This window comes from Labeo rohita, chromosome 13 (assembly GCF_022985175.1).
Source record: "Labeo rohita strain BAU-BD-2019 chromosome 13, IGBB_LRoh.1.0, whole genome shotgun sequence".
In the NCBI taxonomy this organism is placed as follows: domain Eukaryota; kingdom Metazoa; phylum Chordata; class Actinopteri; order Cypriniformes; family Cyprinidae; genus Labeo; species Labeo rohita.
The window spans coordinates 32,520,116-32,544,172 of NC_066881.1; the positions used below are offsets into that span (position 1 = coordinate 32,520,116).

At 34.9% G+C, this 24,057-nt stretch overlaps 1 protein-coding gene across 2 annotated transcripts in view; it reads left to right on the forward strand.

Annotated features, from left to right (window-relative positions):
- anapc1 (anaphase promoting complex subunit 1) overlaps positions 1–24,057 on the forward strand; it is a 73,952-nt gene that overhangs the window by 41,121 nt on the left and 8,774 nt on the right. For both annotated transcript variants that reach the window (XM_051126228.1, XM_051126227.1), the window contains exons 28-42: positions 862–1,133; positions 3,610–3,844; positions 3,941–4,032; positions 4,782–4,916; positions 6,786–6,868; positions 7,683–7,761; positions 10,734–10,808; positions 13,274–13,344; positions 13,529–13,619; positions 13,697–13,750; positions 13,831–14,024; positions 17,569–17,655; positions 18,309–18,426; positions 20,369–20,446; positions 20,527–20,594. In XM_051126228.1, the coding sequence (XP_050982185.1) occupies positions 862–1,133; positions 3,610–3,844; positions 3,941–4,032; positions 4,782–4,916; positions 6,786–6,868; positions 7,683–7,761; positions 10,734–10,808; positions 13,274–13,344; positions 13,529–13,619; positions 13,697–13,750; positions 13,831–14,024; positions 17,569–17,655; positions 18,309–18,426; positions 20,369–20,446; positions 20,527–20,594 (1,732 nt within the window). The remainder of the gene's footprint in view (positions 1–861; positions 1,134–3,609; positions 3,845–3,940; positions 4,033–4,781; positions 4,917–6,785; positions 6,869–7,682; positions 7,762–10,733; positions 10,809–13,273; positions 13,345–13,528; positions 13,620–13,696; positions 13,751–13,830; positions 14,025–17,568; positions 17,656–18,308; positions 18,427–20,368; positions 20,447–20,526; positions 20,595–24,057) is intronic.

The window sequence follows — 24,057 nt, forward strand, 5'->3', positions numbered from 1 at the left end:
TTACAATTTCACTGCTTTTGCTGTATTTTGGATCAAATAAATGAATTCTTTAAAAACATTTAAAATCTTACTGTTCAAAAACTTTTGACTGGCAGCGTAGAAAAAAACATTTTAGCATAAAATATTAATGCGATTCATATTTGTCAGCCGTACATTAATGAAATGGGTAAGAAATATGTACGATTTCTGCATTATGCAAAAACTGCAAAAATTGTGGTATTTTCACTATTTCTTAGAAATCATGTTTTCAATATGCATTTATTCAAAGAGCTTAGAAACATAATAAATCTGATCATTGTGAAAACAATTCAGTGTATTTGGTTAAAAAGTATGAACATTGTTGAACATGTTGTGAAAATATAGCTGTGGAACAAGCAATATTCAGTTATTTAATGTATGAGATTGAAACTAATTGGATTTATTGATGATAAATATTGTGTATTCAGAATAAATGCAGTTTTCAGTTCTATTGCAGAAATCTGACCTGTTGTATTAATGTATGACTGACAAATATGTATAACATTAGTTTAAAACAGTGAAATCCAAATGGATGGACATTTTATATGCAATTCAAATACATAAATCTTAAATTTAGGCCTAATTGTTTTTTAAATGCACCCACAACATCCGTGCATTGCAATGGCAAGTTTGCATGTAAAACAGAAATTTTGGTTAATGCTTTAAAATAAACAGTTTATTGAAAAACCTCTGTAATTTACTGGCTAAAGGGGACTTAAATACTGCATTTTTATGTCTTTCCTCCCTTTCCTACCATTTTCGTATTTTATGTGTTATTTTTGCTGAACCCAGCAAACAGTGCAATGTGAGTAATGTCCCTTCTCTTTTGTCTTCTCTACCCAGGCCGTGCTCCTCCCAGGAACACCATGGTGGACCTGAACAGCGGTAACATCGACGTGCCGCCCAACATGACCAGCTGGCCCAGCTTCCATAATGGAGTGGCAGCTGGTCTCAAGATCGCCCCTGCGTCCCAGGTGGAATCTGCCTGGATTGCGTACAACAAACCCAAAAGTGCTGACCTGGCCAACGAGTACGCCGGTTTCCTCATGGCCCTGGGCCTTAATGGCCACCTCACCAAACTAGCAACACTAAACATCCATGACTACCTCACCAAGGTTAGTTACAGCCTCAGATGAGGTTATGATGAAGACAGAGATTATAAACTTCAAAAATAAGCAAATGACTCTTAAAAAAAAATAAAAAAAATAAAATGAAAACAAAAATAAAAAATAACGCTGCAGTCGGCACCTATAGCCACATTGCGCTTCAGACGTCCTAAGTTTGAGTATTTTTTTTAAAAAGTGCTTTTATTTTATTAGTTATAGTTTGTTTATTAGTTTATTAGTTTATATATATATATATATATATATATATATATATATATATGATTTTTAACAAATACCAGGCCAATAATGACATATTGTCTACCTGCACTTTCCAGAATGGTCCAACAGCCCTGTTTTTGGTCATAAACACTGCATTTGCAAGCATATGATTACAAGTGAAACACAAAATCTAGTGTGACCACCTGTAAGACGTTGACAGATGTTCACCAACGATAGCCCAGATAACCAATACCATTCAGCATGTGACGAATCCAAACATTCATGTGTAGCTAACAGGATGATTCATCTTAGATGACGTGAGTCACCTGCGCTTTATCTATAATGGAGATCTAGGTGGGAATCAGAAGTTTGCGGGCGACGTTAATTCTAGTGGTTATTCAGGGGAACAAAACAAGACCAATTTAGCATTATGGCTTTTAATGGAATTGAAGTTATTAAAAAAGTTACGCTTCGCTTAATTAGATTTGGACACTGAGTGATGAAGTGCAGTGCACTTGAAGTTGAAGTTGAGTTTATTTTTTAAGGCCAAGATGGCATCTTTTCCTCTCCATGGACCTGTAGTTCACAGAGGCTCTTCCTGAAAACCAGACCTCTCTTCCTCCTCCTCCTCCTCCTCGTAATTCTCTTATCTCGCCATTTTTAGCATCGGAGCTGTCAGGTTTGCATGTTTTCTGGGGTTTTTGCTCTCATCCTGTTGTTTTTCTCACATGAAAGGCAAACGTAGAGCAGAGTTTCATTCTGACAGTTCACAGGGCAGTAACGTGTGCTGCTCTCTCATTTCCAGTCAGGCCAGGCTTTGTTGATACTTTCTGTGGTCGCTAAGCGTATCTATAATCTATAAGCTATATCGAGCCTTTAGCTAGTTTGGTGTTTACACTGCCCGCTCTCACACTGAGATCTGCGGCCGGGCTTTCTAGTCTCTGATAGTACTCCGATTTTACAAGAATCTGGCAGAAAAACATCCTGTTTTACTTCATGCACATGTAGAAATGAATGAATGAGTGCGTTTAATGAATGAATAAAGTGTTAATGTGAGTCCCAGGGTTGCATAGCTCACTGTGTATCCTTTCTGTGCTTGAATGGAGAGAGATTGCTAGTCTGATCATGTAATATGGACACGCTGACTGGCTTTAAAACATAGAGAGCTGCCCAACTCTGCATAGGGAGTTGTTTTCTAAGGCAGTGTTCCAACTGTAATTGAACCTCAAGTGACTGATTTGCAGCGCTCTGCATAGGCAGCAACATATGCACCATGTAAATCTTCATGCAAAAAGCACAGGCTTGACTCTACCATGAGATATATATAATGTATGAATATATGTGTATATATATATACATATATATATATATATATATATATATATATATATATATATATATATATATATATATATATATCTATATATCTCATTGTACATGCCCGGCCCAAATACTGCATTTTAAATTAGCAACAAGGCAACATGGTAGAGTCAAGCCTGTGCTTTTTGCTTGAAGATTTACATGGTGCATATGTTGCTGCCTATGCTGCCTATATATATATATATATATATATATTATATATACATTACACACATATATATATGTGTGTGTATATATATATGTATATGTGTATATATATGTGTATATGTATGTATGTGTGTGTGTGTATGTGTATATATATATATATATATATGTATGTATGTATGTATGTATGTATGTATGTATAGTGTGTGTGTATATATGTATGTATGTATGTATGTATGTATGTATGTATGTATGTATGTATAGTGTGTGCATATATATAGTATAAGTAATTATATACATACATACATACATACATATATATACATATATATATATATATATATATATATATATATATATATATATATATATATATATATATATATATATATATATATATAAGTAGTCTGATTTATTTATTTATTTATTTTTGGCTGACAATTTACTAAAAATATGTAAAATATTAATTAAATATTGTTTGGATATATATTATTATTAATTTTATTTGGTCTTAATATTTTTTATTTGGCCTTTATTATAACATCAACACACACATATATAATATTATTACATATAATACTAATATTGTGTGTATGTATGTATATACATACTATATAAAAATGTACATATATTATTATTATTATTAATTTTATTAATTATTTTACATTTTATTTTTATTTGGCTTATATTATAACTTATGAGCATTGTATAACATGGTTTTGTCTTGTCTCCTCTGTCTCAGGGCCACGAGATGACAAGTATCGGGCTGCTGTTGGGTGTTTCTGCTGCCAAACTGGGCACCATGGACATGTCCATTACCCGTCTGCTAAGCATCCACATTCCCGCGTTGCTGCCTCCCACCTCAACCGAGCTGGATGTGCCTCACAGCGTGCAAGTGGCCGCTGTGGTCGGCATCGGCCTGGTTTATCAGGGCACCGGCCACCGGCACAATGCAGAGGTGTTGCTGGCAGAGATTGGTTAGTGTGTGTATTGAGGCATGAAATAAAATGAACTGTTCTCATTTGTGCTCATTCATGATTGAGTTAACAGCTGTGTATCATGTTATTCCCAAGGTCGTCCACCTGGTCCAGAGATGGAGTACTGTACAGATAGGGAGTCCTACTCCCTAGCGGCAGGACTGGCACTTGGCATGGTCTGCCTGGGAGTGAGTGTTTTTTGTGAATCTTATCCTGTTCCTTGCATAGTCAGCAACAACAGCATCCAGCTAGGAGGAGCACAATGGTCAAAAATCCCTAAATTAACCTTTTTTTCCAACAGAACTAAAATAAACGCACACTATAATTATTGTCATGTGCAATTATTGTCATGTGCAGTGTGTACATGGCAGTGTACTTTTAAAAAATGTGGTGTAGTCTTTCTGTTTTTTTAGTAAAAGCAATATAAAACATAAATGTTATATATTTTTATAATAAATTTATTTTATGAAAAACAGAAATATAAAATATCAAAATATATTAATAAAAAATATATATAGTATAAAAATATATTATATTTGTAATATGATTCAGTAAAATTGATAATTGCAGAATTTAATTGAGTAAAAATAGATGCGAAATAGTAATTTTAATTTAACAAAAGTAGAATAAGATTTAAATAAAATTATAAAACTAATCTAAAAACTATATGTTTAAAAATTATATTTCATATTTTTAGTGTGAATTACCCATAAACTAATTTTCATGCACACAAACTATGGGCTATTCAAATCTGATCATTTGAATAATATTTGAAATGCCACCTGCAGAAATTTGTATTTGTTTTGCAGTAGCTGTGTTTATTATGAAAAGCATGTGAACTCGTTCAGCAAAAGCATGCATTGTGTGTATCTGTGAGAGATGGGAACCAGAATTATTCCCACGCTGACCCAGCTGTTTGCTCTCTGCTTCTCTGCAGCACGGCAGTAACCTGATCGGGATGACCGACCTGAACGTGCCCGAGCAGCTCTATCAGTATATGGTGGGAGGTCATCGGCGAACGCATGCTGGCGTCAACAGAGAGAAACACAAGTCTCCCAGCTATCAGATCAAGGTGGAGTCATGACTTAACCATCAAAGAGCTTTTATTCATTTGGAGATTTCTATGTGCTGAGAATAATGCCACACCTCTCATGTGGTTGTGTTTGACAGTTTAAATTATTGTATGGGAAAGCAAGGGTTGTTCAGAACACAACACTAATATGCTGCATACTGTTTACCTACAACAGTTGCAATCAAAATTATTCAATCCTGCACTGAGACTGCAGTACTTTACAAATACAAGCTTTTCTGAAGATCCAGGACTTTATAAAAATTGCATCTACAAGAGTTTACTGGCATATTAAAAGTGGTAATGTCAATAAGTATTGTAATTTTTTGCATTACTGGATTTACAGGTCATAATTATTCAACCCCTGTTCAACATTGCTGTTTTTTAGTCACTTATTTTTATGGTAGGGAACAAAATTGTCCTAAAACACAGTTAAGCCTTTAGAAACTCATTCATTTAAAAGTTACATACATTTAGCCCATGCATGTGCTGTAGTTGAGTAGCAAATATGGTCAAGTCAACAGAGCTCTCACAAAAGCTATAGAACAGAAATAGTTTTATTGCATTAGAAAGTCTAAGGCTACATGAAGATTTACAAGACATTAAAAGTTCCTAGAGACATTGCTGGCAGCCTTATTCCTTAATTTAAAGTGTGTTGTACCAGAAAATATTTGAAGGTATTGAACAGGAATGTTTGATCAGAGCAACTATGAAAAACCTGCAACGTACAGCCAAAGACTTGCAAGATGACCAGACAAAAGGAGGAAGAACATTTCAGTGTAGTGTATAAGGAGAACTCTAGACGAGTATGGCTTTCATGTTGAGGCATCTTGCTGAATTATAACTCTTGACCAAGAAGAACAAGAAAAAGCAATGCTTATAAGCAAAAGAACACTATTTCCATGTTCAAACATTGAGGTGGATCAGTCCTGTTATGGGGTTGTTTTACTGTTTAGAAGTGGAAAACAGGACCGTATGAAGGATATCATGGATTCTTTGAAGCATCAGCCCATTTTGGCAAGAACTGTATTGTTCTTGGTGCAAAGACTGAAGCAATGAACTTTCCTGCAGGACAATCATCCCAAAGTATACATCCAAATCTACTTGTGCTTGGTTCAGGGATCAGTCATAGAATGTTCTTGAGTGGCCTGTTCAGTCTCCAGATTATCAGTCTCAAAGATTATCAGTGATCTGGAAGCTTTTCAGGCAAGAAGTGGGTCGAAATTGCAGTAGAGAGGTGACAGAAGCTTCTAAGCACTTCCATGCAGCATTTATTGGTGGTTTTAAAGAATAAAAGATTCTGCACCAAATAAGATGTTTGGGGGTTGAATAATTTTGAACATGAACGTTTAGAGCCAATTTGAATTTTTTTTTTCTTTCTTTCATTATTCATCAACTTTTCTCAGAATTACTCAAATGTGTGTTATTAAACTTTGTCCAATAGTGTACTGATGCCTTTGTTGAATTTTCACAAAATTTTGTTCTCTGCAGCAAAATGTCTTGCAGGTCAAGGGGGTTGAATAATTTCGAATGCAACTGTATTTATCAACAGTATGTAATGATAAACAAAAGTTTAATTTTCAAATTTAATTTGAATTGAGGTAGCCAACAGATGCAGAGTAGTAATGTGAATTTAAGGAAGCAGAATAAATTAAAATGAGATTTGAATAAATTTATACAGCGTAGATGATCTAAGTGCAGTTTTAGATGGCTTGCATAATATTTGAAAGCAGCTACAGAAATTTGTATTCATTTATATTTTAATCAAATAATATGGTAGTACACTGAACCTACCCTTACACATCATTATCTAATATGGTTCAAAAGGCAACACAGATAATAAAGGTAACTGTTTATTTTACTTTTTTCTAGGAGGGTGACACTATTAATGTGGATGTGACCTGTCCTGGTGCAACACTTGCCCTAGCCATGATTTACCTAAAAACAAATAATAGGTGAGTTTTATTTTTTCTTTCACCTACTTCAGTTTCATTTCTCAATAGAAAAATCAAAGAAACACATCTTAACTTTAAGCATTAAAGAAAAATGTTTTATATCTATGTAATATTATAGTATCTATTCTTATATTGAGTTAGATTTTATTTTTATACTTTCATTTTCATTTTCATTTTACAAATTGTATGTGCTTTTGTAATTTGTATTACTTTTTTATATTTCTGTATAGGTTTAATTTCAGTTTTAGTAATTTTAATACTTGCCAAGATGGCATTACTCATTTTTGTTTAAGTTTTTTATTTAATATTTAGATTTTATTTTATTTTAGCTGTGTTAAATGCTGGAAATGATTTTCAATAATTTTAATTTTAGTTAACGATAGCATCACTGCATTATCAGCAGCAAATGGTATTGTATATATTATGATTTTATGGCTTTACTGCCCTTTCTGCACACTTTTGTCATTAATTGTTGAGCAAACGGATGGTCTTGCCTCAAATTCGCAACTTTGGTTGATGTAGAAATTGACAGACTTGTCAAACAAAGTTTTGAAACTGTGTTGCACTTTCTTGTCAACTTGCAAATTAGTTACATAGTTGTCTGTGTGCAGTAATCCAGCATAAGAATGAGTAATTTGAAATCCCAAAAATCACACCTTTAAAGTAAATTCAATTATTAATTCTAAATGCTGACAGCTTTTTTCTGTGTGGATAATTCTGACATTTTCCTCATCTTTAGCTCTTATATTCAGTGCATGTCCTTTTTCGTCCTGTTTGCTCTTGCATTCACACCTTTCTCTCTGGACCCGTCCAGGTCTATCGCTGATTGGCTGAAAGCCCCGGACACCATGTTCCTGCTGGACTTCATCAAGCCTGAGTTTTTGCTGCTGAGGGTGAGAGAGCGTTACAGGGCCAACAGCCATCAGAAGTTCATTCTGGCCTCTGGGCTCACAGGGACTTACACATTAACACCTCACGTTGGGTTCAGTCACACTTTTTTTTTTTTTTTTAACCAAGTGTTCTCATGTTTTACGATGGTTTTTCAGGCGTCATATGGGGTCATTTTAGCCTGTTGTGCTTGTTAACCCACATGAGGGTCATTTCCTTTTCAGGTTTTTATCTGGCCTTCTCTGACTATGGAACCGTTCCAAAACCTAGAGTGCTATCTTTGTAGACTGCGTTTTAATGCTATTTTGAAAGGTAGTATTTTTTGCTGACTTCAAATATATATTAGTCTGACCAAATTCAATAGGAGCACTGCACCTTATTTTGCAATATGAAATTAAGATATTCTTTGAATTAAAATAATATTGTGACACATACGAAAAGTTTGCACAATCAAGCTGCGTGACAGACGTTTTGTACAGGTAAAAGTTACCATATCCGAGATTGTTGTTATCTGTAACAAAATGTGATTCATTCAGTACTAAAAAGTATCAATATGACTAGTTCATTCTAATTAGGGGTTCAAGCGCTTAGCACTGATCGTGCAGACCAAACCGTCAGTCTTAGAGACTTGAAACTTGCAGGCATGGTAGTACTCACACTGCTGACGTGACCCAGACTCACCCCAATCGGCCTGACGGGGGCGCTACAGCGATCAAAAGTACAAAATCGCTCATGACTACTAAACCGTCAGTTGCAGGCTCAAAATTTTTTGAAAAACCTACTTTTATGAACTAGTCCCTAGGTTTTTTTACCTGATTGGAACCAAACCAGTGCAGAAAGATTCTGTGGAGAGTAAATATCAATAATCATCAAAAAATTTGAACTTTTGACTTGCTGTCGCAAAGGCGCTAAAACATTTGAAAGGGGTAGGGCCACTTTTAGTAAAATGCCTATAACTCCTGAATAGAATGAGATATCTCCACCAAACTCAGAACACTTATGTAAGAGCTCAGTCTGAGTCCACAGGAAAAAATGCGGAGCTTGGCCACTTGGTGGCGCTATAAGAGGGAAAAAATATAAAAACAGCTATAACTGTGCAATCATTTGACCTACCAACATGAAAATCGGCGTGCGCGGTCTTGGTCTGAGGTGCCACAAGGACATGTGTGTATCCCAAAAAGCCTGGCCGCCATTGGCCAACGAATTTTGAGCACCTGTTAGATAAGGTTAATGGAGGCCAATCGGAACAAAACTCAGTGGGCCTGTTCGACTTACAGCCCCAAAGGTGTGAGAAATTTGAAAGAAATTGGCCACTGGGGGGCAATATCGCAAACGATTGTGCATCACACGGTTTTTTGCACATACGCACAATATTTGTATCATACGATAGAACTCATTACAGACAACTTTGCCTCTAGAACCACCGCTGTCAGTCAAATCATTTGTTAAATGACTGAGAAGATGTATAAAAAACCTACTTTGGCGAACCAGTCCTAGTTATTCACTCAGTCTGAAAAAAAAAATATTGCAGTACAATTCTCTGGACTCTCTAGGCCAATAGTTATCAAATTTTTTTTTTCATATTTACCCTTTGGGAAGCTATAATGGGGTCGTTTAGAAAGGGGGTCTCTCCGACTTTACCCAAAATCCTATAAAGCCTAAAGGAAAACTCAAAACTTCACGAAACATGCTGAGCACTTGCAACAGGTGATTCTAAACAAGCATGCAAAGTTTTAAGGGAATCGGACCACAGCTGACACTATAACAGTCATAAACGTTACAAATCATAATATTTCTATGGTAAATTACCTGTATTTGCAAAAAAGGCTTGCTACATAATGCCTTTTTTCATGTGTGCTTAAATGCCTTAAAGCGCTTGAACCCTGGTTGCTTGCAGCTATATTTACAGATTTATTATTTTACCCAGCAGTGTGTGCATTATGTAATTTATATGGCAATTAAAATTCCTGGTATGAGCTTAACAACAAGCTTTTGCCACACTCGTAATTCTTTTCTTAATTTTGCATTGAAATGAAGATAATATACATTTTTTAAAATGTACATTTTAATATAATATAGTTAAACAAAATGTCTTTTTTAGCCCTTCATAGTAAAAAGTAGAGGTTGACCTAAGGGTTTTTGGATGGCCATTGATATAAAGTCAATATAGACTTACATATGTATCAATATGAGATGGTAAATAAAGATGTATAACAATTTTTGCAATGAAAACCTATATTTATTTTACATGATATTTTCAAAAATAAGTAATGAATCATTTGAAAATGAATCTACGTGAAAAAAATAATTTGAACTTGGTAACTTTAAACGGATTTATATTCTGCTTCTGTAATCCTTTTATAGTATCTTTCACAAATGAAAGTGAAGAAAAACACAAAAAAATAAAGTAAACACTCTAACCAACAGTGCACAACAGGAAATGGTTCTCAAATAAAGACTGAGTAATGCTGATTTCACAAAGTCCAAATAAAAGTCCCACTTATCAGCCAAACAAAAGAAACATTGATTAAAAATACCAAATAATGGCCTTGTCACTATATTGTTTGATCACTAATAAAAAGTTAAGGTGTCTCTGCACTAGACGGATGTATTTGACCATTACACTCACATGTTGTCTTTCGCAGCATCTAGTGCTTGACTGCCACACTTTTAGAACACTGTGTCGAGTTAAAATAGGTTTACCTTAAAAAAAACTTTATTCCACTTCTCTGCATCTCAGTTTTCTAAACAAAATTGCATTTGATGTGAACAGCGCCTTACAAGGCAACTGCCAAGTAGGCAAGCCAGCTCAAACTTACTAGGTTTTGGAACAGAGCCTATGTCATACAGGACTTGAAACATGAATGCTACAAAAGAAAGGGATGTGCAAATATTTCCTCTTTTACAATTCAGCGTAAAATGTTTATTCATAGCAAGCTCTTTGTGTTTAGTAGCTGTGTCTTTGTTCTCTCCACAGACGCTGGCCAGATGTCTTATCATGTGGGACGAGATATTTCCCAACGCTGACTGGGTGACCAGTAATGTGCCTCAGGTTTGTTAGAGCTCCAGCATTATATTCTGTTTCCAACTAATCTCTCAAGAGGAAGCACATTTTTGCCTCAGGTCATGTTTTCGCTTCCTGTTCCTCTGCAAGTTCATAGGTTGATCAAATATTTAGCAACATTTGCGTTGCAAAACGCAGAACTGTTTGGTCACTTCAGTCATAGAGGTAGGTCATTGAGGAAGAGAGAAGTGAGAGGAGGGTCATAGAAGTGTGTATAAGTAATTTCACCATGCTGCAGTTGTTGTACATCCACTTTATGTAAATTTTATTAGAAACTCTATTGTAATTGTTACAGCGGCCAAGGATCAGCAGTCTTAGCAGTCGTGTAGACCAGAGTGTAAGTCGTAGAGACTTGAAACTTGGAAGGATGGTAGTACCACCAACAACGTGACCCAGGCTCGCCCGAATCGGTCTGACGGAGATGTTACAGCGATCAAAAGTACGAAATCGCTCATAACTCTTAAACTGTCACTTGCAGGCTTGGGTGTCTTATGTTATTGTAAAACCGCATGCCCCAGATTTGGCACAATTTTCAAACTAGTCCTAAGTTTTTCGCCTGATTGCAACCAAACCAGTGCAGGAAGATTCTCTGGAGAGCGGATGTCAATAATTATCAAAAAAGTTGAACTTTTGACTCCAAAATGTTCGAAAGGAGCAGGACCACTTTTAGTAAAATGCCTATAACTCCTGAACGGAATGAGATATCCTCGCCAAACTGAGCTGAATCTGGGATCACAAAAAAGAATGCATAGCTTACCTACTTGGTGGTGCTATAATTGGCCAATGAAGTTTGATTAGACAAGGTTAACGGAGGCCGATCGGAACGAAACTTGGTGGGCCTCTTTGACTCACGGCCCCAAAGGTCTGTTAAAATTTTCTGAAAGAAATCACTCACTTGAGGGCAGTATCGCATTTTTCAAGGGCGTAAACAATTGTACATTGAGCGTAACTATAACAGGGTCATTTAGAAAAGGTGTCTGTCTGAATTTACCCAAAATCCTATGAAGCCTAAAGGAAAACTCAAAACTTCATGAAACCTGGTGAGCACATGCGCCAGATGATTCCAAACAAGCATGCAAAGTTTTAAGGAGACCACAGCTGGCGCTATAACACAAGCTTGCTAAACAATGTCTTTTTTCATAGCTTAAATGCCTTAATGCACTGCTTGCAGCTGTATTTCTATCTGTTTTAGAAATTGTTCAAAACCGACTGTTTCTGTTAATCTAGTTGCTTTTATTGTCATCTTTTTTTCTGCATGCAAATCAAAAAGATCAATCACAATTCAGTATTCAAATGTTGATGACATCATCACTGATGGTTAGTTTTTGGAATGTTTAAATGCTAAACAGTCTGTCAGTGTAGGTCAATGGAAAATTTCTTCCTCCTTTGTATGCTTACAAAAACCACAAATAGATAACATTTTAAATACAGAGGGATACAAAAATTCTTCCATTCTACTGACTTCTAGCCAAAGATTATAGATTTAAGCTGTTGGTGAACTTATCGTACACTGCAGCTCCAGCCCTAGATCCAGTTCTTATAGAATTCTGAGACACATTGATTTGATGAACCTGAAATATACAAATTTTAATGCCATTTGAGCATAAAAAACAGCATTTATGAGTACGTTACGTTATTTGAATGGATAGTTCACTCAAAAAATTCTGTCATTAATTACTTACCTCATATCGTTCCAAACCTGTAAGACCTTCGTTCATCTTAGGAATACAAATTAAGATGTTTTTTGATTAAAATCTGAGCACTTTCTTACCCTGCATAGACAGCAACACAGCTACCACGTTCAAGGTTCATAAACATAATGAGGAAATCGGTAAAATAGTCCATGTGACATCAGTTGTTCAACCTTAATTTTGTACAACCTATGAGAATGTTTTGTGCGCCAAGAAAACAAAAAAGCGCTGTGTCAGTCTTTGACGCATGTTTGAGAGTATAAAAGTGCGTTTGTTTTCTTTACGCACACAAAGTATTCTCGTAGCTTCATAAAATTAAGGTTGAACCACTGATGTCACATGGACTGTTTAATTGTACTTAATGGCCTTGAATGTGTTAGTTCCATTGCTGTTCATGCAGGGTTGGAAAGCTCTTGGATTTAATCAGAATTTGTTTATAATTTGTGTTCCAAAGATGAACGAAGGTCTTAGGGGTTTGGAATGACATGAGGGTGAGTAATTAATGACAGGATTTTCGTTTTTGGGTGAGCTAACCCAAGTGTGAGTTTGTCAAACTGTTTTTGCGATTTCAGTATTTTCCAATTTAAATGGACAGACTGTGTCTTGTATGCCCAGAAAAGCTACCTGGAAGCATTGTAAATATGGCTGCCAAGTCAACTGACTTTCCTTGAAAAGGACTTGCATTTAATTTGGCTCATTGTTAGTGAACAGAGATGATGTGACACGTCATGACATGTCTAAAAATAAGCTTTGCGTTTTCAGATCATCCAAGAAAATATCGGAAACCAGGAGCAGACGTCTGTCTCTGAGGATCTCAACATGGAGACCTTAGTGTGAGTAGCAGCAGATTCTCATTGATGTTTTGATTGACTCGTGTGATTTATAGGAGATCCTTATACCCACAGACTGTTTTTCACACATGTGGAGGTGTTTTCTATTATGACTTTCCAATGAGTTTTTGTTCCTTTGATGACTGGATGAGTGAAATATGGCTGACATTTGTCACTGTTTCCACAGTCAAGCTCATGACTATATAATTGCTGGAGGCTGTCTGGCCGTGGGATTCCGGTTTGCTGGCTCTGCAAATTCAGATGCTTTTGACTGTTTAGTAAGTGGACATTTACTTCCCACTTACAGATTTGTGATTTTTCTCTGAATATTCTTAATGCTTTGTTTCTCCTTCAGTACAAATTTGCCCGAAACTTCATGCAGTGTCTGACGACCTCTACAGCTACAGTGGTAATCATCTGTTTGCATTAAAGGTGAATGTCATCACATAATCGCAAATATATGTTCACACATTGTCCGGTATCCTCCAGACAGGGCAGTATAACCTGCAAACGTGTTTAAGTATGGTCCTCCTGGCGGTTTCAATGGTGATGTCCGGTTCAGGAAACTTGAAAGTCTTGCAGCTGTGCCGCTTCCTCCACAAACGTACCTTTGGCGAGATGAACTATGGCTTCCACATGGCCCATCACATGGCTCTGGGCCTGCTCTTCCTGGGCGGAGGGAGGTTAGTTGAGTTTGAGTTTCATATGGATTCAGAGTCAATTTTTAACTACCCAGCACTTGCTAAGGCAAACATCACTGTTACTTTTGCCCATCCTTAGAGTTAAGGTATTAAACAAATCCCTGTTCTTAAGTATAAAGTGCTGCAGGGATGACGTATTTTTGTAGTCCAACTAGAAGTTAGCATCACCTTGCATCCATCGACAAAAAGCCAGTAGGATTTTTCCATTGGCTTTTGGATTATTGCATAAAGGAAGTTCTGTGGCCAAACTATATGAATTCGAAAGCCTAAATACAATTACCAGAAGTACAAAGCTAAAGTTAGTCGGTAAATGAATTACACCACAGCCGCATGACTTCAGAAATCTCCCAAAAAATCTTTCAGTCTCTTTTTAAAATGTATAAATTGGAAAGTTTGAGTCAGAATAGTTTGTAAAAGCATTACTATAAAAACAAAGAGGCTGATAAAGTGGATTAGTAAGTAAGAGAGCTTTCCTTAAATGTCTCAGACAACCTCTGTAGTCCCATTTAGTGTTTGCATTTTTTTTTTGTTTTTTAAGAAATGTAAAAGCTTGAAGTCATGAGTGGGATATTACTGATGTATTTCATGTTATAGAATAAAACATGAGCTTGTGTTAAACACTGACCTTATTTCAGGCCAAAAACCCATTGACATTGGGATGATTAAAACGGAAGTTAAAAAATATTTACTACTTAGTTCTAGGACTCATTGTAACTCATCCTACACAGACATGAATGATTCCTCAGTATAAAGGTTGTTGGTATGCGGCCAAGCAGAGCGTGAGAACATGCCAGCTACAGTTCATGCTATTTATAACTGCAGATAAAGCGTTATTGTGTTTTTGTCCCCTGACTTTATCATAATACTTCCTCTGTTATGGAATGACTTTCTTTATCTCTTTTGACCCCACATTAATTCTCTGCTGAATAATGCATTAAAGGAAGTTCATCCACAAATGAATTCCATTATCATTTAGTCATACTCATGTCATTCACGCTTCTGCATATTCAAAGTTACATTCGGTCACACGGTGCATGAGATTCAGCCTTGATGTCAAATTCGCAAGTTTAAATTTAGAAGAAAGAAAATTATATGCTCATATGGGTTTGGAATAGTGATGCAGAGAAATGTATGAAATAAATTAAAATTTTGCCAAAATTGAAAATTCAGGATGTACTTGGGTGAAAACTGAAAATTATTTTAAGTAAAGACCAATAAATTATTCAAAATAAAACTGAGCTGTACAAACAATTACTCTGCAACTTTTTAATAACATAATTATGTTTCTACTCCACTGTGTTATGGAAATTTTAAACGATGGCTTTAATAAAAACCTTTTTTATTCAGACAAATTGAAGACAACAGATTAAATGAAAATATAATGAATATGTAATATAGTGCATATGTTTACCAAAATGACCTGTTGTTTACTGATAACAACACTGAAGCAATTACATGAGGCATGGTACATTTCAATAGTTGTTCTTTTCTTTCAACAGCTTCTGATGTCTGTTTATGCTTATTTTGTGCTATAACTAGTAGTAAAGCGGAAGAGATAATCAGTTTACATGCAGCTTGTTCATATGATAACAGCTAGACAACAGCTGCAAACACACAGACGCACACACACGTCACAATGAGCAAATATGGCTCAATCGTCTTCACTTCTGAGGAAAACCACTTTCATTTTTACTGTAAATGAGACTTGTTACCCAGAATCGTGAATGCGTGTCTATTAAATGCTCGTATATACGTGGTGGGAATGTGTCATGCTATACATTAGGCTCAAAAAGTTTTCACACACTTGAGTCGCACTTAAAAATATGATAAATAAATTAAAATTCTGCCAAGACTGAAAATTCAGGATGCACTTGGGTGAAAACTGAAAATAAATTTAATTTAATAATCAGTAAATAATAAAAAAAAAATAAAAACTGAGCTGTACAAACATTTGAATTGCAACTTTTTAATAACAGATTTATGTTTCTACTCCACTTTATTGAAATTTAAATAATGGTTATAATAAAAACTTCAAACATAATGAAGACAACAGGTTAAGTGAAAAAATAATGAATTCGTAATATAGTGCATATATTTTACCAAAAAATTTTCTCTAGCTAACTGTGTCTTTCCTGAAATAAATATAATAATACATGGCCTATTGTTTAGTGATAGCACAACACTGATTGTGCAATTGCATGAGAAATGAGTGCTGCACAATTAATCAAACTTGTAATCGTGATTACAATTACAGATGCCACAATTATGTAATTGTTCGAAGGCACAATTACAACAAAAAATCTACTTACATTTGTTCTGCTTTCTTAAGACGTATGTGTATGTGAGAGAGTGTGTGTATTTTTTCTTCAGGTTATCTTAAGGGTTTTTTTCCTCATTGTTTTAATTTTGAAATTTTTACTATTTTATATTTAAAGAAGAAACTATATATAAAAATGTGGTGTGCAGTTGCTCATTTCATGTAAATTGTAATAATCAGAATTAATAAATGGAATAATCGAAAATTATGATTTTTGTCATAATCGTGCAACACTATGAGACATTTTAGTAGTTGTTCTTTAGCAGCTTCGTTAGCGGCTTCTGATTTTTGTGCTATAACAAGTAGTAAAGTGGAAGAGATGATAAGTTTACATGCAGCTTGAACATATGCAGTTACAGCGATTTGTGATTTAGTTCATGCATTAAGAGAAAACAGCATAGACTAAAATATTGATCTTACGCTTTAAGTTAATCCATATTTTAATTTGGATGCAGTATTGTTAATACAGCTCTTGCGTCCATGTGGCTGACACGTTTACCTTTTGTAGTTTTATCCACGTTGTGTACATGAAATTGACTGACACTGTCTGAACATAATTTTTGGTCAATGATTTTAGCCCTCTAAAACTGTTTTGGCTAAAACCAAAAATGACTGTACTGTTTCGGTTGAAAATTTTGATGCATCACTATTTTGGAGCATGAGAATGATTGCTTTTTCATTTCTTTTTAAATCACGCATAGTTTACCTTATGTAATGTGTTGCTGCTGTAGATATGAGAAGAATTGCATATAAAACTATACGTGCATGTGTGAAGCAGCGAGCTGCAGGTGTTGTGGTGGGCCGGTACACAAGCTCTTGAGCGTTTTTAAAGAGAAATGAGGTGACCTCTAACCAGGTCAGTGAAAGGCACAGTAAGAGCCTCTCTTCCTGTCAGAACCTGTTCGAGTGCACTCTTCAACTCGCCCATTATTTTTAAGTGAGGCCTTTTCAAAGAGCACAAATAGTACCGGTGAACAATGCATGACCAATTTCCCCCTCCCTACACAATTGCGTCTCACATGCTCTGAAATATTGCCTACGGGGACAATTGAATATGCAGCATGTGTGTCCATTGTTTATTTTGCGCTAATTTTCCGACGTCAATTCACATGCGTTGTTCATTTAGGTTTTTCCTCTCTCAACTGTAAAAATGCTGTCAGAGAAAAGTCAAAACCTAATTTTTATGACATACTTTTGCTTTTCCTACAGGTACACACTCAGCACCTCCAACTCGGCCATTGCTGCCCTCCTTTGTGCACTTTATCCTCATTTTCCTGCTCACAGCACAGACAACAGGTACACAACAGCTGCAAACACACACACACACGTCACAACGAACAAATATGGCTTTATTGTCTTCACTTCTGAGGAAAACCACTTTCATTTTTACTGTAAATGAGACTTGTTACCCAGAACCGTGAATGTGTGTGTATTAAATGCACGTATCTACATGGTGTGAATGTGTCCTTTTATATACTGGGCTCTGGGCTCAAAAAGCATTCACACACTTGAGTCGCACTTACAAATATGTGAATGACGTTGCATTAGATAAGAAGATATCAAACTAAGTGCCATTTGTTTTAAAGTAAGAGCATACAGTTTTTTTTAAAATAAAACATTCAATAGTTTCAGTTTGAAACAAGACAGTACATCCAGACCTTTTTTTAATCATTTGTAAATATCCAATACAGTTTTATATATACTCCAATTTCTGTGGAGACTATATTTGCTCTTTACTACTGCTACTACTACTAAAACTACTAAAAGAGAATAGAGATGACAATAAATACTTAATAATAATAATAATAATAATAATTGAAACAAACTCCACAGTTTCTAACTCAAACCAATTGTGTGTCAGGCTAACAGATGGGGTTGAGGTTAAGATTGGAAGTATAAATAATCATTTTTTGTTTCTTCTGAACATATTCTCTTGTTCCTCTTTGCAGGTACCACCTCCAGGCGTTGCGCCACCTGGCTGTGCTCGCAGCAGAACCGCGTCTGCTGGTGCCTGTAGACGTGGACTCTCTCAAACCCTGCTACGCTTTGCTAGATGTCACCTACAAGGTATGTGCTGCACGTGACTCATGCCTTGATGTGGTTTTTCAAAACATTCACTTACTCACATTCAATGAAAGCCAGTGTTATTTGACATGGTTGACAGCTGTTCATGGTTGACAGATGGCACAATTACCAGATCGACAAACTGTAATACAGTATAAGAGTTCTATTCAAAATGAAAGCATAATTCTAGGCTATTCACTGCTGTTTTCAAAGCACAATGTAAAAACGTGAGATTTTATTCACTCAATGCTCTTCAATCTAAACCCCGGAGCGTGTATACTTGCTTGCCGGCAACCCGCCAAAATAAAAAAAACGAATTTAGGTCTGAAAAGGATGAAAATTCATATTAAAAAGTAAATATTTTCATTTTATTTTTAAGTTTACTATAAAATAATTGTATTTTTATTTAATTTGCCCTTTATAAAGTTTTACCACACTTTATTATTTTGTTTATTTTATTTAAAATAATCACTATTTTTGTCACTATTATTAATTAATTTTTTTAGAGTTATATTTAATAAGTCATTGTATGTAGTGTGAGGACCAAACCCAATCTCAGGTACTCTTATGAGAACCAGGCTAAAAAGCTGATTATAAAAACACCCCTGATTATAGTGTTTATAAAATTTCTGAATTAGCATTAATTTGTATATTTTCAGTACTCATTTTAATTTTAACTTTATGTCAGGGGTATCAAACTCCAGTCCTGGAGGGCCGCAGCCCTGCAGAGTTTAGATGCAACCCTAATTAAACACACCTGATCCAACTAATCAAGTCCTTCAGGCTGTGTGTTGGAGCAAGGTTGGAACAAAACTCTGCAGGGCTGCGGCCCTCCAGGAACTGAGTTTGACACCCCTGGTTTATGTGCTTGTCATTTTAATTTTTAAAAAATGTCTTTTTTGCTTTATTTATTTTATCTTTTTTTGCTTTAATTTACTTTTTAAGTAATTGTGTCATGTGCATTTTAGTATTTTTTTTTTTTTTATTATTCATTTAATTTATGTATTTGTTTGTTTTTATTTCATGTTGCCTTGACACTTAAGTTGAATAAGTTTAACTTTTTAACCTAATATTTATATTTTTCGTTTTATTTTGTGTTTAGTTCATTTAAAAAAATGTTTTATTGGTTTTTAGTTAATGATAATAACCTATCTCTAAAATGACTTTCCTCTCAGATGAAGTTTTTTTTGTTGCTAAATTCACTAATGCAGTGGTGAATAAAGTTTAAAGCAGTATTAGCAAATAAGGATATATTTAAAAAGAGAAGTAGTGATGCTCTTAAGGATGAACTTGACCTTTGACCTCCATATCTGGGTTAAAAAGCCTCCTCAAAAGTGAAATATTTAACACAGAATTTTTGCATATTGCAAAAGTTATTAGCAAATAAGGATATATTTAAAAAGAGAAGTAGTGATGCTCTTAAGGATGAACTTGACCTTTGACCTCCATATCTGGGTTAAAAAGCCTCCTCAAAAGTGCGCTGCAAACTGATTTCACATCTGACTCTAAAACATTTAATGGTCTTTTTTCAATGCTTGATTCACATCATATATTTTTGTCCTAATTTCACTTGCCGAAATGTCTTTGAATGCTATTTGTTGTTGGAGACAACAAAATTAGCACATAGCTCCACATCCCAACATCTAACCGTCCCGTTGCGTGTGAGGCCATTAGGCCACATCAAAGAGATTCTTAGGTGATAAACACAGCGAAGGACTGTTGAAGGTTGACCGTGGCGTCTGACCGTGTTTCCCCTGCTGCTTTGAGGACGCATCTTTTCAATTAAATGACGCCAGCCAAAGGAAGGGAGCCAGCTGTTCACAGCAATTACAAAGACGTCTTTGCTCACGCAGGCATAGAGTCACGCATAGTAGTTGTATACGTCCTGATGCAAGGCGTTAGGTTTCTAATCTGTTTGTGCATGCATGTGGTATGTGTTTAATAGGAGACGCAGTGGTACGAAGAGACGACCGTGGAGTTGATGGCTCCCACCATGCTGCCTGAGCTTCACCTTCTTAAATGGGTAATAAATTAAACCACTTCCAAGTATAGCTCATACAAACTCCTTAAATCTGACGTTATGTTTTCTTTCTTCGTATCCAGATTAAAGTAAAAGGTCCAAGATATTGGGAACTGAACATCGACATCAGTAAAGGAACCCAACATCTGCAGTAAGTCTGCATGTAGATTAAGCACGATGGAATCGAACTAAACAGCTTTAAACTCTGTTCCAAAATCTGAGTGAGCTAATCTAGACAGTTTTTTAAGGCATTTTAGCCGCGGTCCAGATGTGATTGCTTTTTTTCAGTAGATAGGCAGCAATGTTATGGTTCTTTTTGCAATCTAAAGGAGCAATCTGTTACACATGTTCTTCAGGATAAGACAATCACAGAAAGCACCGTGACAAGCTCAGTGTGGGGGGAAAAAAAAAAAACATAATTCAGGATGCTAAAATGTGTATTTTTTTCAGTACTGAAATATCATTACACAGAATTTTTGCATATTGTATACACAACCATTTACAAATTTGGGGTCATTAAGATTTTAGTATTTTTTTTTTTAATTAAATTTAATAGAAGTTGTATTACAAATTAAAACTTTAATTTAGCAAGGATTTAGAAATAGTTACGAATAAAAAAAAAAAAAAAAAAAAAATATATATATATATATATATATATATATATATATATATATATATATATATATATATATATATATATATATATATATATATATATATATATATATATATATATATATATATACATATATATATACACATGTATATATACATGTGTATATATATATGTATATATACATGTATATATACATGTGTATATATATATGTATATGAAGAGTTCAGATGCAAAACCAGCTAAATCCATCTGACGTCTTTCTTTAAAAAATGCATTTTTATCAGGCTCAGGTGTATAGGTTTCTATGTAAGTACTGGCACTTCTGATTGGGCTGAGGCTGCTATTTTAGTGAGTTTGAAGAAAAAGTATTCGATGGATGTATAATATGGGTCGAGAGCATTCACTCAGTATCATTATCTCATTTTTGACCGAGATGGCTTTTAGCTGGTTTTGCATCTGAACTCTTCATATATATATATATATATATATATATATATATATATATATATAAAAAAAATCTGCAGTACATATATACATACAAGGAATAAATACTTATTTACTTATACTTAAAATATATTTGATTTAGTTAACAGATAAAAAAGGGGGAAAAAAGCATTGCGACACGTAACGTAGCCTATATATATGCTGAGTTTCAGTTCATTTTTGTGACAGAAAGGAAACTCAAATGGCAGAAAGTGACATTCTATTTGTTTTCCTTAAATGACAAAAGACCTTATACAGTGATGCTTTATTAATAAAACAATAAATGACAGTGTTTTAAGATGATTTTGCTGGTATAAGGAAACAGTTTAAGTAATCGTGCCGGCGCAAACACACACAAAACATATCAGTTCCAGGCTTTCAGCATTGCTAACCAGTGCAGTTGGTACTTTATCAAAAGAAAATACAGTGAACCAAACGTGCCGGCCTCATTGTTTCAACATTGGAACGCGACTGAAGTACAAAGCCTATAATTTACATACTAAAAAATAGTTTAGCATTTGGATACATTTGGATACATTTCCAAATATGGAAATATTATGGAATATTTGGATTTGTGCCAAATGAGATGGGTAGGATACATGAGCACAAAGCCCCATTTTGCAAACAGTTGAATACGCAAACGCAAGCCTCTAAAAAGTAACGTTATACTCTTTGCTTTGTCAGTGAGAGACGCGTTCAGAATTAGCACATGATCACTGTCTAGTGGTCTTTGTTTTCAAATGCGCAACTTACAGTGTTTGCTGTTCTTCTGCTGGCGGTTATCAAACAGTGTTGCATTACTGCATTAGAGCCCCCTAATGACCTCCTGCCGGACCTGGGACTCGAACCCGCAACCTTTTGTTTACAAGCCCGACTCTCTAACCTTTAGGCCACGGCTGCCCCTATTGGGGATGCAACAATACAGTTAGTCCACGGTTCAATACGTAACTCAGTTTTTAACCACAGTGTTCAGTTCTGATAGCTTGCCACATCAGTGTGTTGTTTTTTTTTTGTTTTTTTTTTCTAATTAACAACAAAATACTCCTGTAAACCTCTGTACACTGGAAAAAGTGTGGATTATTATATGTCTGCTTAATTTTTTTTTTGAGTTATTATTTTCCCAATTTTAATGCAAAGTAGGATGGGTTTCATTCATACTGGACGCCAGAGGGCGCCTTCGTGCAGAAAATCCACATATGTGTCAAAGAGATAACACTGATGACGTTCCAGCCAGAAAGTCTCTAATATGGATAACGGCATCGCTATTGCTTTAACTTAATAAAAACAAGATATAATGTTAAACGTTTTGAATGATGAAATGTATGGACAATAAACACTCGTCTGCAATAATGCGTGGTGTTCTTCAAGCCATCTCGGGTATTTTCCTAATGATTAAGTATATTTGTAAGCGATTGCTAATAGACATACAGTATAGAATATATTGTCTGCCTCTGTCTATGATAAGAAGCCACATTAGATCACAAAAGGAAGTTATTTCAAACACTTGACTGATGCTGTGAAGTAAAAAAAGTAAGTTATAATGTTCTCTTTTGTTGGACCACAAGTTTAGAAAGGCTTATCATTGCATGTCATTAGAAGGGAAGATGCTCTGCAAGTGTTGCTTTTTCAAAAATAAACGGGGAGGCGTTTCCTCATCTCAGCACGTGAAATCACGGGCACACACAGCAAATTTCGAGAGAAATAAAACACTGAAATTATTTAAATGCAAACCAAAAAACCACATTTTGTGAACTTGTGAATTCACAATTCACAAGTTGTCCTAAAACTGAAACAAATACCCGTTCTATATATACATGCACGTTTTTTTTTTGTGCATGTATATATATATATATGCATGTCGTCTTTGCCTGTAAAATATATTTTGATGTTTTTTAATTGAAGAAGTACATTAATAGATATTTTTTAGAAAAGCTTCTCTTAAGAAAATATTAGGATTTTTGTCAGATAGAGATATACAAATATATACAAAAAAAATTTAGTTTGTAAATAATTATATTGTTAAATTATTGTATGCCATTGCTGGAAGTGTTGTTATTAAGACTATTTTAAATCTTATTAATCTTGAGTTTTCATGAATATAGCCTTTGATACTGATATGGTACAATGATAAATAAATGATAAATAAACATACAATGATAACTAAATATTAATATAGCAAGCATGCATTAAATTGATCAAGTGACAGTAAAGACATTTATATATAAAATGTTCTATTTCAAATAAATGCTGTTCTTATACACTACTACTGTGCAAAAGTCTTAGGCCACTAGTATTTTCACCAGCTAAAAAATGGTTTAAAGTAAGTTATTTCTATCGTTTGCTGTATTGTGTCAGTAGGAAACATCAGTTTACATTTCCAAACATTCTGTTTGCCATTAATTGTAATAATCTAGTGAGATTTTTTGTTTGCACAAGGAGTCTGACAACAGCCAGTGCTCCACACAGAGATCTGATCTCACCATCATCCAGTCTGTCTGGAATGACATGAAGAAAC